General features: G+C 41.6%; 1 protein-coding gene across 1 annotated transcript; it reads right to left on the bottom strand.

Moving 5' to 3' along the window:
• Nucleotides 1-409: 409 nt before the first annotated feature.
• On the bottom strand, nt 410-14536 carry LOC115101152 (F-box/WD repeat-containing protein 5). Its single transcript, XM_029620406.2, has 9 exons — nt 14417-14536; nt 13270-13465; nt 12760-12917; nt 12038-12221; nt 8680-8828; nt 8068-8379; nt 2150-2478; nt 1714-1926; nt 410-1412 (listed from the first exon to the last, which is right to left on the bottom strand). Exons 2-9 carry the CDS (start codon nt 13454-13456, stop codon nt 1139-1141), a joined length of 1806 nt encoding a protein of 601 aa, XP_029476266.1. The 5' UTR covers nt 13457-13465; nt 14417-14536; the 3' UTR covers nt 410-1138.
• Nucleotides 14537-15037: the final 501 nt, after the last annotated feature.

Here is a 15037-nt window from a genome sequence, read left to right as displayed (position 1 = left end):
TTCTGAAATACATACATTTTAGACAGGTCTAAAGAAAATGTATTGTGATGTGGTATATTAAATGGATTTGTTATTTTTAAACGTAGATGTCCCAAAGGCTTGCATCAGCGTCTTGTAGCAGGTTGTTTTCATGGAGACGCTAAACGTGTTTTCTAATTAACAGGCCATTACCATGAGAACTGCATGACAACCAGCTGACTAAATTTCATGACTGCCACAGTCCTATAGCTGATACAGCTAAATAACTGACTGTGGAGAAAATACAAACTACCTGAAACATAATGGATCCTTTGACAAAACTTATTTTGCATCTGTCCTACAGAAATTGTGGTAACTTAATATGTTGACTGTCTTTGGTTGAGTACTTGTGTGTTTGGCTCTGATCATAACTGAAGACAAGGAACTCAGATTGAACCTATCATGAAAGTGATAGAAATGTCTTATTTATTTTTTTAAAAGTCACTCAAAGCTGGCGTAAAGTTGCAGAATAGCCAGTGAAAACAAAACAAAAAACAGACATTTAAAAACAAACTTTTACAACATGTTTTTATGCATGACGAGAGCTGGGATAGGTCTCTCCAATCAGAGGTCATTTCAGATGTCATGATTGCAGATCTGCGGACATCACTAATGTGATGGTACAACCCAACATAAAAAACGTGAAAGAATATATATAATTACTCGTATTGACAGAGCGAAATACTTAAAAACCGAAGACAAGAAATGGGGTGATCTTTGACCATATTTTAGTGTCTCCTTTTCCTTTAGTGAACAAACTATCATTTCCTCTCCAATGTTTCTTCTCCAGTAGTTCATTCAATAATTGGAAACATGATCGTTAAATAAAATGAATGTCACACCCCCCAGACGTTGCAAAGGTCCAGGAGGAACTTGTCTGATCTTCACTGTAGGAGAAATTCACCTTGCTAGGTGTCACCTTAAATAATGACATTTATGGAGAGGACTGTTGCACCTCCTTCTGGCTTACCCCAGCTCTCACATGTACCACAATGTGTAGGCAGCCATAACACAGTGAGTTCAAGGTAAAAGTGTGATTTGCCCACACTGAAGATAACTACTGGAGAGTGCGTCCCCCATGAGTCTTTCCCCCACTATCTCCAGTCCTCTTCCGCCTGTCTCAGGGTTTCCCGTTGACAGAGGTGGTCTTCTTGTTGCGGCCCAGCCAGGAGAGGAGGCTGCGTGGGCGTGGGGGGCGGGCGGGCGTCTGGGCCAGGCGGACCATGCGTGGCGAGCGCCAAACCTTGATGGTGGAGTCGTCGCTGGCGGAGAGCAGCAGCTCCTGGTCGGCCGGGCTGAAGGCCACAGAGTTGACCACGTCGTCGTGCTGCAGCCGCGCCAGGCAGATGTTGTAGTGGCGGTCCCAGATGTAACCGTGTTTGTCCTCTGCACCACTAGGGGGAGAGCGATAGACCAGTCACTGGTGAATGACTAAAGTAGGTGATTTCTGTGCTCAGTTCAACTTCATAAAACTAATTCTGAACAGGATTATGATGTTATCAAATCAGAAAATCTGCATATGGTAAGACATGTCCTTCATATAATCCACACAATTTCTCCCTGTTAGTATCAGACACAAACGCCCAATACCTTTACACAGACAACTTTTAAAAAGGGATCCGAAATTCTTTATAAAACACCACCATAGCGACCCCATACTGCCTGTAAATGTTAGAGCAGACTTGACATACGTACCTGGCCACAAAGTCTCTGCTGACGTCCAGGAAGATGAAGAAGCACTCGTCGTTGGGCGTGAAGGCTCGGTGGGCCCTCAGGCTCCGTCTCTCCTCCCGCAGGCTTTTCAGGTCAATAACGTGCAGGTCGATCTCCTCGGCAATGGGGGGCGGAGACATGGGGTCAGAGATCACGCAGCCCGCCGGCCAAGCCCGACTGTTCACATACAGATACCTGGACAGACGGACAACAGCATGGAATACTTGTTCAAGGTGTACTTGTTCAGCATTATAAACAAAGTGAGGAAAGCAAGGTGATTTGCAAAACAAATAGTTACTATGACAGTCATTCAAGGGGTTTCAGGTACACTCCTCCTGCAACATCTTTGCCCCTGTAGTCATGCCAACCAAGTTATCCAGCCTCTTCACACTACTACTCATGACTAACACTCACTCACCTGTGGTCTGGAGACAGACCCATGCCGATGATGTGGCCGTGAATGTCGATCACATGGTCCAGAGAGTCAAAGAACTCGTCAGTGCTGCGCTCCTCCCCCAAAACAGGCCCAGACGTGGTCATCTGGTCAGGCATGATCCGCTTGATGCCGATCTGGTGGGGGGAGTAGGTAAGGCTGCCGGTGGTGAAGAGCAGGTATGTCTTATCCTCTTCGTCCCCAGGGGCCGAGGAGAGCACGTTGGGGTCTGGGGCCTTGGTGTGGGTTCTAGCCATGAGCCGGGCCCACTTGGTCTCCAGCTCCCTCGCCTCTGAGGCCTCACTGTGACGACCCTGAGAGCACCAGAGGGAGAGGGGAGAAAGGATCAGCGCATACCAAATCAAGATTAGGGATGGGCACAGTTAATCGAATATCCGAACAGATGTTAGTATTCGATTACTTGAGTTGGTCATTTTTTTTAAATCTATATTTTTTTGGCCTATTTTGACAATGAAAACATGGTTACAAATGTAATTATCCTTGTGACATTGTTACCTAAAAGGATATACCATGACATTTTAAATACTGAAATGGCTGCATTGCACTTTTTATCTCAAAGTCAAGTAATTTCTGGATAACAATTAAAAGGGGTAATCAGGAGTTGCTACATCCATTTTTGGACTTATGAATTAATTGTACTCATTGATTTTTAAAAGAATATATAAAACGTATAAATGTCTCATGAGCTTAGTTCCACTGTCATTACCCATCAGAACCCAAAATATAAACTTGTTTTACTCCAATGTTTGTTTACAATTCCTTACAAACTATAGCCTCAAAACATGGTTAAAACTATAATTTTGATATAATGGATGGTCAGTCCTTGCATCCATAGCGCTCTATGAACTTGAGTGGTTAAATTTCTCCAGGCCCAGCCATCAGCTTTTTACTGAACCAGGGAGACAGCTTTGTTATCGTTTCTACTGCAGATTGCCGCGTCAAGTACCTTACTGTGATTTTGACCATTTCAATTGAAAACAAAAGAAACACAATTAGCTTCTTAGCAAAGAGCAATATCTCAAGCATGAATTTTGCTAGGACTGTCGGAGTGGTCTGAGTGTGGAAACTGAAAATTAGATGTTATTGGCAGAGAGGTTTGGAACTCTTTCTTATCGGTCTATTAATGAATTTACCGCCTGGTGACATAAGACAGGCAAAACAGGCTAAAATTTCAAGCAGCATTTTCAAACCGCTCTTTCACCAAAAGGGGATCATTATCGCAGTATTATTCAAACCTCATTGTGGAAATATACACAGTGTACAAAACATCAGGAACAACATGCTCTTTGCATAACAGCTTTCACCTGGTCAGTCTATGATCCCTTATTAAATCCACTTCAAATCAGTGTAGGAGGGGAGGAGTTAGCCTCCAACTACTCTTAAACGCAAGTAAAACTAAATGCATGCCAGTCAACCGATCACTGCCCGCACCTGCTCGCCCGTCCAGCATCACTACTCTGGACGGCTCGGACTCGGAATACGTGGACAACTACAAATACCTAGGTGTCTGGTTAGACTGTAAACTCTCCTTCCAGACTCACATTAAGCATCTCCAATCCAAAATTAAATCTAGAATTGGCTTCCTATATCGCAACAAAGCATCCTTCACTCATGCTGCCAAACATACCCTCATAAAGCTGACCATCCTACCGATCCTCGACTTCGGTGATGTCATTTATAAAATAGCCTCCACTCTACTCAGCAAACTGGATGCAGTCTATCACAGTGCCATCAGTTTTGTCACCAAAGCCCCATATACTACCCACCATTGCGACCTGTACGCTCTCGTTGGCTGGCCCTCGCTTCATACTCGTTGCCAAACCCACTGGCTCCAGATCATCTATAAGTCTCTGCTAGGTAAAGCCCCACTATCTCAGCTCACTGGTCACCATAGCGGGGCGGCAGGGTAGCCTAGTGGTTAGAGAGTTGGACTAGTAAAACGGAAGGTTCAAACCCCCGAGCTGACAAGGTACAAATCTGTCGTTCTGCCCCTGAACAGGCAGTTAACCCACTGTTCCTAGGCCGTCATTGAAAATAAGAATGTGTTCTTAACCTCTTCAACCTATGGGGGCGCTATGGATAAAAAAACGTGCCCGTTTTAAGCGCAATATTTTGTCACGAAAAGATGCATATGCATATAATTGCCAGCTTTGGAAAGAAAACACTGACGTTTTCAAAACTGCAAAGATATTATCTGTGAGTGCCCCAGAACTGATTTTACAGGCGAAACCAAGATGAAACTTCAAACAGGAAATGAGCAGGATTTTTGACGCTCTGTTTTACTCTGGTCTCCTTATATGGCTGTGAATATGCTGTGAACGAGCTTATGCGCTCTGCCGTTCGTCCAAGATGTCTGCAGCATTGTGACGTATTTGTAGGCATATCATTGGAAGATTGGCCATAAGAGACTACATTTGCCAGGGGGCCGTCCGGTGTCCTTTGTCTAATTTGGTGCGTAATTCCCAGTGGCAATTATTTTACCATGCGATACAGAAGGAGACTCATACTTCCAGGAACGATACATCATTGAAGAGATATGTGAAAAACACCTTGAGGATTGGTTCTAAACAACGTTTGCCATGTTTCAGTCGATATGGAGTTAATTTGGAAAAAAGTTCGGCGTTTGGATAACTGAATTTTCGGGGTTTTTTGGTAGCCAAACGTGACGCACCAAACGGACAGATTTCTCCAGCCCAAAAAATCTTTCAGGAAAAACTGAACATTTGCTATCTAACTGAGAGTCTCCTCATTGAAAACATCCGAAGTTCTTCAAAGGTAAATGATTTATTGAATGTTTTTGCTGGTTTTTGTGAAAATGTTGTCTGCTAATGCTAACGCTAAATGCTAACGCTAAATGCTAGTTTGCTATGGTAGAGAAGCATACTTTTGAAAATCTGAGATGACAGTGTTGTTAACAAAAGGCTAAGCATGAGAGCTAGCATATTGATTTCATTTCATTTGCGATTTTCATGAATAGTTAACGTTGCGTTATGGAAATGGACTTGAGGCTGTAGTCATGATACCGGATCCGGGTTGGCTCGACGCAAGAAGTTAACTGACTTGCCTGGTTAAATAAAGGTACAAAACATTTTTTTTTAAATAGCAGCACCCACTCGTAGCACATGCTCCAGCAGGTATATTTCACTGGTCACCCCCAAAGCCAATTCCTCCTTTGGTCGTCTTTCCTTCCAGTTCTCTGCTGCCAATGACTGGAACGAACTGTAAAAATCTCTGAAGCTGGAGACTCATATCATATAGCTTTAAGCAACAGCTGTCAGAGCAGCTCACAGATCACTGCACCTGTACATAGCCCATCTGTAAACAGCCTCTATCTACTTACCTCATCCCCATACAGTATTTATTTAGCTCCTTTGCACTCCAGTAGCTCTACTTGCACATTCATCTTCTGCACATCTACCATTCCAGTGTTTAATTGCTATATTCGAATTACTTCGCCACCATGGCCTATTTATTGCCTTAACTCCCTTATCTTACCTCATTTGCACTCACTGTATATAGACCTTTTGTTTTATTTTGTTCTACTGTATTATTGACTGTATGTTTTGTTTATTCCATGTGTAACTCTATGTTGTTGTATGTGTCGAATTGCTACGCTTTATCTTGGCCAGGTCGCAGTTGCAAATGAGAACTTGTTCTCAACTAGCCTACCTGCTAGCGTCCCACCTGGCCAACATCCAGTGAGATTGCAGAGCGTCAAATTCAAATACAGAAATACTCATTATAAAAATACTCAGAAAAAAATATTTTACATAGGTTTAAAAATGAACTTCTTGTGAATCCAACCACTGTGTCAGATTTCAAAAATGCTTTACGGCGAAAGCATACCTTACGATTATTTGAGAACAAATCCTTACAAACAGTAACCAGCCAAGTAGAAGAGTTACACAAGTCAGAAATAGAGATCAAATAACTTACATTTAATGATCTTCACATGTTTGCACTCAGAAGATATTCATTTATTCAATAAATGTTCCTTTTGTTCGATGAAGTCTCTTTATATCCGAAAACCTCCGTTTTGTTTGCGTGTTTTCTTCAGTAATCCACAGGCTCAAATGCAGTCACAACAGGCAGACAAAAAAATCCAAATGGTATCCGTAAAGTTCATACAAACATGTCAAACGATATTTATATTCAATCCTCAGGTTGTTTTTAGCCTAAATAATCGATAACATTTCAACCGGACAATAACGTTGTCAATATAAAAGGTAAACAAGAAAGGCACTCTCTCGGTCGCGCGCATGAAAAAGCTCTGACACGGCAGAGTCCACTCATTCAGACTGCTCTTACTCCCTCATTTTTCAGAATACAAGCCTGAAACAATTTCTAAAGACTGTTGACATCTAGTGGAAGGCATAGGAACTGCAATTTGAGTCCTAAGTCAATGGATACTGTAATGGCATTGAATAGAAAACTACAAACAAAAAAAATCCTTCCTGAATGGATTTTTCTCAGGTTTTCACCTGCCAAATCAGTTATGTTAATACTCACAGACATTATTTTAACAGTTATGGAAACCTTAGTGTTTTCTATCCAAATCTAGTAATTATATGCATATCCTATCTTCTGGGCCTGAGTAGAAGGCAGTTTAATTTGGGCATGTTTTTCATCCAAAATTCCAAATGCTGCCCCCTACCCTAGAGAAGTTAAAATAAAGGTGAAAAAAAAAGGAGACAGGTTAAAGCAGGATTTTTAAGCCACGAGACACAGATTGTATACGTGTGCCATTCATTGTTTGAATGGGCAAGACAAAAGATTGAGTATCAAGACTGGTCCACCATCCAAAGGACATCCAGCCAACTTGACACAACCTTGGGAAGCATTGGAGTCAACATGGGCGAGTATCCCTGTGGAACGCATGACACCTTGTAAAGTCCATGCCCCGACGAATTGAGGCTGTTCTGAGGGCAACAGGGGATGCAACTCAATACTAATGTTTTGTACACTCAGTGTATATAAAAGACAGTAAATCACATTTGACTGCACTGGGCCTTTAATAAAAAAAATTGAATGTAGTTTTTATAACGTGCATTGAGCTACTGCTGCGTATTTATTTCACGTTCACATGCTATCGGAGTTATCGGAAATTCCTAGTTCCAACTGGGAAGTTTCACTTGAACGACCCTCCAAATTAGAATTATAAGTGGACCGAATTGCTACGTTTCACCACGACTTTTTCAACCAAAAGAAATGAAACATTTGACTGCTACAACCTAATCAATATGGATAACGTAGCTAGTTTGACCATATTGTCAATGTGAAGCAAGCTAACTTTATTATTAGAAATGTTACCTAGCTTATCAAGTTTGCTAGAATCTTATTGGTTTAAGAATTGTTCCTGACAAAGAGCATATGAATGAAACAAAATCACATTTCCGACATCACAACTAGGAAATGGGAAGTTCGGACGAGCATGTGAACGCGGCATTAGCCCCCCAGTCTGCCCTGACATTGGTATGCTATTTTGCCAGTTCCATATGGCAATTACAGACGTGCAAACTCTGTTAGGTGCGCAAGACTTGAGACCGATCAATGCAAAACACTCACCAGAAAACCTTGACTGAATCAGTTCCATCATGGCAAAAATACTTTTCACTAGCGGAAAAAAGCAGCCTGTTCTCTGCCATGTGCATTTGTGTCATTTTGATTGGTCAAGAGAGTCCAGAGCATTTATTTATATTACATTTTTTGTAATTTCAACTATCCGGATAGTGAAATAATGTCAAATGCCCATTCCTCATCAGGATGAAGTTATAAAGTGCATGTGGACAAATTACTATTTCGCAGACTTTCCATTTGTTACATAGAAATCCATGTTTTCATACTGGCCTTCTCTACTGTAACACACCTTTGGGAGTGCTCACCTGTATGACATGCTCCAGCCCAGAGGGGGTGAGCTGAGGGAGGTGGGCTGTTGAAAGACCCTGCAGTCTCATCTCCCGCTGGCGCTCTTCGTTATCCTCCTCATCCTCCTCGCTGTCAGTGGTGCCCAGGTCAAAAAGCAGGGGTTGGTGACTCAGGGGCTGGCTCTGACCCTGGGCCTCGTAGTCCAGCAGCAGGTCTGGGGAGTCGTGGCGCCGGCAGTGGGCCACCATCACGGTGCGGATGGTGCTGGCGTTGATATTCTGGATCTTAAAGAGCCGCTTGACCACGTTGACATTTTCAGACTCCACATCCTGTGGAGAGAAAGGCTCATGCATGAACACACATGGCACAGTGAAATACATACAGGTCATTAGACTGGAAGGAACTTAAGCAAATATACTTAGGGGGCTGATAGTTCTGACTAGGGGAGAGCTGACATGGACCAAAGACAAAGAAACTGATTAATTCACATTAATTCTGTGTGAGACATCCACAACTTAGCTCAGTTTGACCAGTCCTACAATGATCCAGTCAAAATGGTCACTATATAAATTGTTCAAAAACTGTTGTCCTCTACCAACCATAACATTTTGACCATGTAGGGGACCGACCTGAAAGGCTTTGTTGAGCCAGAGCACAGAGCAGGAGGTCATGTTGCCGATCCAGTGCAGGTTGCCAGAGATGAGGTGGGTCTCGTTCAGCCAGCAGCCAAACACATCATAGGGCTTGTTCCTCACACGTGACAGGAGGGTGTAGTTCTCTGTGGAGGAGGACAAGACAGTTATGGTTCTCCATGTTTTCCACATCGGATAATGATCACTTAAACTCGATCACCGCATGGGCCATACTGAAAAAACAAGAACTAATTTGCGGTCCAGACAGACTGTTTACATCTGCAACCCAAACTGGACATTGTTTAACTATAAAAAATGTTTTTTATATATATATATATATACACACCTGTCTAAGCGCCTGTTGTGTTCAGTGATTTAAGTAAGTAAGTGCTGGGGCTATAAATGGAAGTTTTACGGTAGGCTATTTTTTATTATTTGTGAATGCTATATACAACGTCCTATGTACATAAGTGAACATTTTATGAAGGGGCATATATATATTTATTGTTTTACTATAAATAAATCAATAAAAAAATATATATATATATATATATTTTTATATAGTAAAACAACACATATATATATATATATGCCACCTCATCTCTGGCAATATAATGTATATATATATATATCCCTTCATAAAATGTCCACTTATGTACATAGGACGTTGTATATAGCATTAACAAATAATAAAAAATTGCCTACCGTAAAACTTCCATTTATAGCCCCAGCACTTATTTACTTAAATCACTGAACACAACAGGCGCTTAGGACAGGTTTTTATTTGAGACAGGCAACCATTTCCTTAATGCACACAGCTTTCCTAATTAGCATAGTTAATTGTTTAATTTCAGCATTTTAAATCAATTTCTTCATTTCCTGCACCAATGTGTCATGCTTATTTGGTCTTTGTATGCCTTTAATTATTCTGTCAAGGAATGTTTTTTTCTTCTCCTCCGACTTTGGCTTTTTGGCCAGTTCTTACTTTTGCCACTAGAGGGCGATCAGACAATTTATACGGGTTTGTACCAGACATGCCATGTCCGCATTTTTTCGGCCAAATAGGGCGACTTTGAAAACGAAGTTTCGGGTAAAAATGTATTGCTCGCGGGTTTCGGGTTTTTGAGCTACTTCTAAATTGTATCGCGGCCTCCATGGCATTTCTCATTATTATATTTCATTGTGACCTGCTGCTGCTGACTATCAGGCAGTGAGAAGGCTGTTACTGAATGAGTGAACGAGTGGTGAAGGCCGGAAGGGTGTGTGTTGAGATCACTGGTTGAGAAAGCGCTGTAGCTAAGTCACGGAGACCGAGCAGCATGCGCGCATGTCGTGACAACTTTTACCATTTGTAGGTAGGCTATTTAGATTGTCATTATGGAGACACCTAGTACCAACCATTTTTCCAGAAAACATTAACGCGGTAAAACTGATATATAACAGCGACAAAGCACTGGAGAATGACTTTAGGCTCACTAGATACATTCGCTCTGTGGTGGTGGTTTAAAATAAACTGCATTTTAATGTGCCTTTTCTGATGGAAAACCGTATCAAGCGAAGGGTTTTATGCGGGCTCACGAGTTCTAAGGTCTCAAGAGCTGCGCGAGTGGAAATTTGAAATGAAAGTTATGGAACTCCTTCTTGAGCTTCTGTTATGGGGAATGACATTGATTAAAATGTGGAGAATGATACATTTGCATCTGTTGGCCATCAAGTCGGCTATTTATTTATATGCCATTGTAGACTACTGTAGCCTACCATTTGATACAATAAATATGTTGAAATTACAATATGCTGGAGTCATTGCAAATCAATTTGTGCCACTTGTGTAGCCTACATGGAGCAGGAGAACGGATTTAATAAATAGTCTATAACTTCAGTTTGTTGTTGTAGGCTTGTGTTATTATGCAGTTATGAAATGGTCATGTTTAATTAAATCGGAAGTTATCCATTGTGATCATGGTGACAGATCTATCGCAAATGTATAATTCTCCACATTTAATGTCAGTTTCGTTGTGGATTTTTCCCTGAAATAGATGTTGGCCTATAGGCTACCTGCATCTAGCACAGCAAACCACAGCAAAGCTGAATTGCAATTATAAACCCAGATTTTAGTCAGTAGCTTATGCCTATTGAAATAAATCTAACAAATAGGCCATTTATAATGGTTTGTAGTCTTAACATCTGACTGCCAGAAAATAGCCTAACAATCAATCATCCAAGTGATTTTTTATTATTATTATTTATTTATTTTCTTGCTCAGAGATTGACATTCTCTGTCCAACTTTCATCACTCAATTTCTCCTGTTGGATTTATCTATAGTAATGTATGTGCAAACAGGATTATCAACGTAATTAGAGCAGTAAAAATAAAAGTTGTCATACCCGTGGTATACGGTCTGATATACCATGGCTGTCAGCCAATCAGCATTCAGGGATCGAACCACCCAGTTTACATTTATGAATGCTGATTGGCTGACAGCCGTGGTATATCAGACCGTATACCATAGGTATGACAGATCAAATATTAAAGATGCACTATGCAGAAATCACACCGCTAATTTCCTGATTGCAAAAATGCTAATAGTTTGCCTTATTTTAGTCTGTGACATAATCAAGTATAGTGTAGAGAATCATTGCACAACATAGTGGTAATTTACCCGTGTGTGAATCCTTTATGAAATCATTTTGACAACCAAGATGACATTCTCTGTAGGCTACAGCAATGACTGTTGCAACTGAAACTTGGCATCTACATTTAGCCTACAACACATTTCAACTCCTCTATAAGAGGACAGGCTCATTGTAATGGCTGGATGGAATAAATGAAACAGTATCAAACATATGGAAACCACGTTTGACTCCGTTCCATTTATGTCATTACAATGAGCCTGTCCTCCTATAGCTCCTCCCACCAGCCTCCACTGGTAGTAGTAGCTATGGTCTGGCTTGGGTGTGTCAGAGCAAATATGTAACTTTAAAGACCTGTATTGCATGTAAAAAGACAGTGTGAGGAAATGTTTGTTGCCTAACTGTTAGGGTGAAAATTAAGGTGCGCCTGCGTATGTCATTTAGTGCGCCTGGGTATATGTAATTTCTTCCACATCTATGTCTCACATGAGTCACAATGTTAGTGTGTCGTAACGGCATTTTGTGTCCCAAAACATTTATAATGAGGATAACTTGCGTTTTGATTTAAGTCATTGGTCTTTAAAAAAAGAAAATTGGGGTTTGTGGTGCACATTCCAGAAAAATGACCAATGAAAGCACAAGAGAAAGAGCGAATAGAGGAAGAGAGACAAGGAAGGAGACAAAAGCAAGTGAGAAACAGCAGGAGAGTGTGTGTGTGTCCTACCCAAGCTGATGACAGCGATCTCCCCAGAGGAGGAGTGATGAGAGCCCAGGTAGACTCCAGAAACCAGTAGCAGGGTGTCGTCAGCGTTGAACTGGGAGAACTGGGTGTAGCCCCAGTTGAACTGGCGCATGCTGGAGCTGTGCACCATGGTGATGGTGCCATCGGGCCGCTCTGTGTCCCAAAGCTGACCAGCACAGGCAGGTGAGAAAAGGATGTTAGATAATGAGAAAAGCAGTATATTGGGGTTGTTAACTGGATTCATCCTGACATTCGTGATTTATAGTTGTTGATTATTATTAATGTACTTATTTGACATTTTTACTGCACTGCTAGGAGCTAGTAACAAGTATGTCGCTGCACCCACTATAACAAGTGCTAAACTGTGTACGCGACCAATAACCTTTGATTTGAGATGTCAAATCTACAGCTACGATGTGCAAATCTCAACAATTACATTTGTTTCCCCTACATCCCATTTTTGGGCACTACAAACTTGAAACTAAGGTCCACAATGGCTCCTGTGCTGTAATATTGACAAATAGCTATATTTTAGTTTTTGCATTACAGCAGACAATGATCCATTTGGGCCATTATGCTAACATTGGTCTTGGGGCAAAAATGTATCCTTGCAACTGTTGTTGTGGAATACAACATCTTTATTTGGCTTATCCCTGGCACTAGGCTAAAGCTACGGTCTTCTCCAGTCATATAATGTGACGGACCTTTACGGTGCAGTCTTTGGAGCAGGAGGAAAAGCGGTGTCCGCGATGGGAGAAGGCCAGGTGGAGGACCTGGTCATGGTGCTCTTTCAGAGTCTGGACCTCCACACAGGGGATACAGTCAAATAGACGCTTGAACTCCCTGTACCATGACAGAGAAGCTAGGGACAGAGATAGGAGGAAGAAGTCAAACATCTATGCAAATCGGCGACAACAGTACTTCAAGCCACTGCGCAACAATAAGCAACAGTTAACACGAGAACACAAGATAGTGACTCAGTACTGCAATAATTCATACCTCAAGTAGGAGCTGGACAAGGGCACTGTGTGCTGGCCTGGCACATTCATTTTTACAGTACAATACTTTCCTTCTTTATAAGTTGAAATATGTCCATCCTTTCCTATGATGGAACCATTAATTTGCTGAAATCAACATAATTTCCTGTATTGTTGGGTGTTGGGTTTAAAATGGAATTAACCCAACCCTACTGCCTGGTGTTCTATGTGACCTACCAGGGTGTCTGGGCACAGAGCGGGGGATCCTATAGTAGCTGTAGAACAGCTCCCTCCACAGGAACTCATCTTTGGACACTGCCAACCACTGTCTGCAGGCCAGGCCAGCACTCAGCACAGTGTCATGAGGGAGACGCAGGAAGATCTCAAGCACCAAGCTGTCTGGCAGGGCTGGGCCATCATCCATCCTGACATCCTGCATGGGAACAGCACAGGTAAAAGTGTTCTTCTGATACACACTTTAGGTCAAAGTATTGTTATTAGGCTATACTGTAACACATGCATGACCGCAGCACCCTAAATGTGTAAGACCCTGCCCCACAAAATAACCCTACCTCCCACTCTCTCTCATTCTATATTAAGTATGACAGCTGAGAGTTTGACAGGAGATCACCACATGACATGTTTTCCAACTGAGGCCCAACAACCACTTCACTGGACTGGTTGCATGATATCATGAGTTGATTCAATGAAGTGGAATGAACTAGTCATGTTGATCATTAATATGGAATAATGACAACAATGAATGGGGGCTATATCTATACATTTGTCATTTCCTGAAGAGCTGCTAGTTAACGTTATCTTGCATTCGCAAGTAAAATAACACCCTTCCTGTAACGTTAAACAATACCTAGATACTGTAGCTAACTACATTGCCAAAAACAGACAGCAATTTTCAATGTAACTAGCTAGTTAGTTAGCGAGGCTAGTTGAGAATTATCAATTGCATATCGTCCGAGCTCAGAATTATCAGCGATGATGTTAGCTAACTCGCTACATAGGCTAGCTAAAAGGAACAGTCACATTAACACTGACAACACCGTTACTGTTCGTTTCGAAATATGTTAGGAATAATACATATCATAAAAGGTAACGTTACCTCGCCAGTTTAACTACTGGTTAACGTTACGTCACGGGATGCAAAACGGTCACCTCACCAGTTAGCTAACGTTAGCGACCTTACGAAAAAGCTAATTTAGCTAGCAAATAGCTAATCTAACGTTACAAGCTAGCTGTCATTCGTTCCTAAATGTTACTTTGCCAGTTTGTAACGTTATCTTTCCATTACCACATTATTTCAATATAAACTATTCTGGTTTTATTTCCACAAAATAAATTCGAACAATAATATAAAATCGTGACCCACCTGCCCTTTGACAATCTGTATGGAGACAAATCAAATGGCCAGCCGAGGATAGCTAGTCAGAAGCTAGAAAAAAAAAATCAACAACAATCTTCCGCCCCCGGCGAGACGTCTGGTCGCCCATTAAAAGAACCAACAAGTCAATTTCAGAACCCTCGCTACTTCATAGGAAGGGTAACTCAATCAAATACAGAGCGACAGCCTGCCAGTTCCACTGTGGACAACGAATCCCATTGTTAGGGTGGAGACATACAGTGCCTTTAGAAAGTATTCATAACCCTTGGTTTATTCCACGTTTTGTTGTGTTGCAGCCCGAATTCAAAATGGATTAAATATATATTTTTCTCTCACCCATCTACACACAATACCCCATGATGACAAAGGGAAATCATGTTTGTCCCCCCCCCCCAATTTTTTTGAAAATGAAATGCAGAAATATTATTTTTATAACTATTCTCACCCCTGAGTCAATACATTTTAGAATCACCTTTGGCAGCGTTTACACCTATGAGTCTTTCTGGGTACAACGACGACGAGACGGCCTACAGGGAGGAGGTGAGGGCCCTCGGAGTGTGGTGTCAGGAAAATAACCTCACACTCAACGTCAACAAAACTAAGGAGATG

Source organism: Oncorhynchus nerka, linkage group LG19 (genome assembly GCF_034236695.1).
Source record: "Oncorhynchus nerka isolate Pitt River linkage group LG19, Oner_Uvic_2.0, whole genome shotgun sequence".
Taxonomy (NCBI): Eukaryota; Metazoa; Chordata; class Actinopteri; order Salmoniformes; family Salmonidae; genus Oncorhynchus; species Oncorhynchus nerka.
This window is presented reverse-complemented; position numbering and strand designations above follow the sequence as displayed.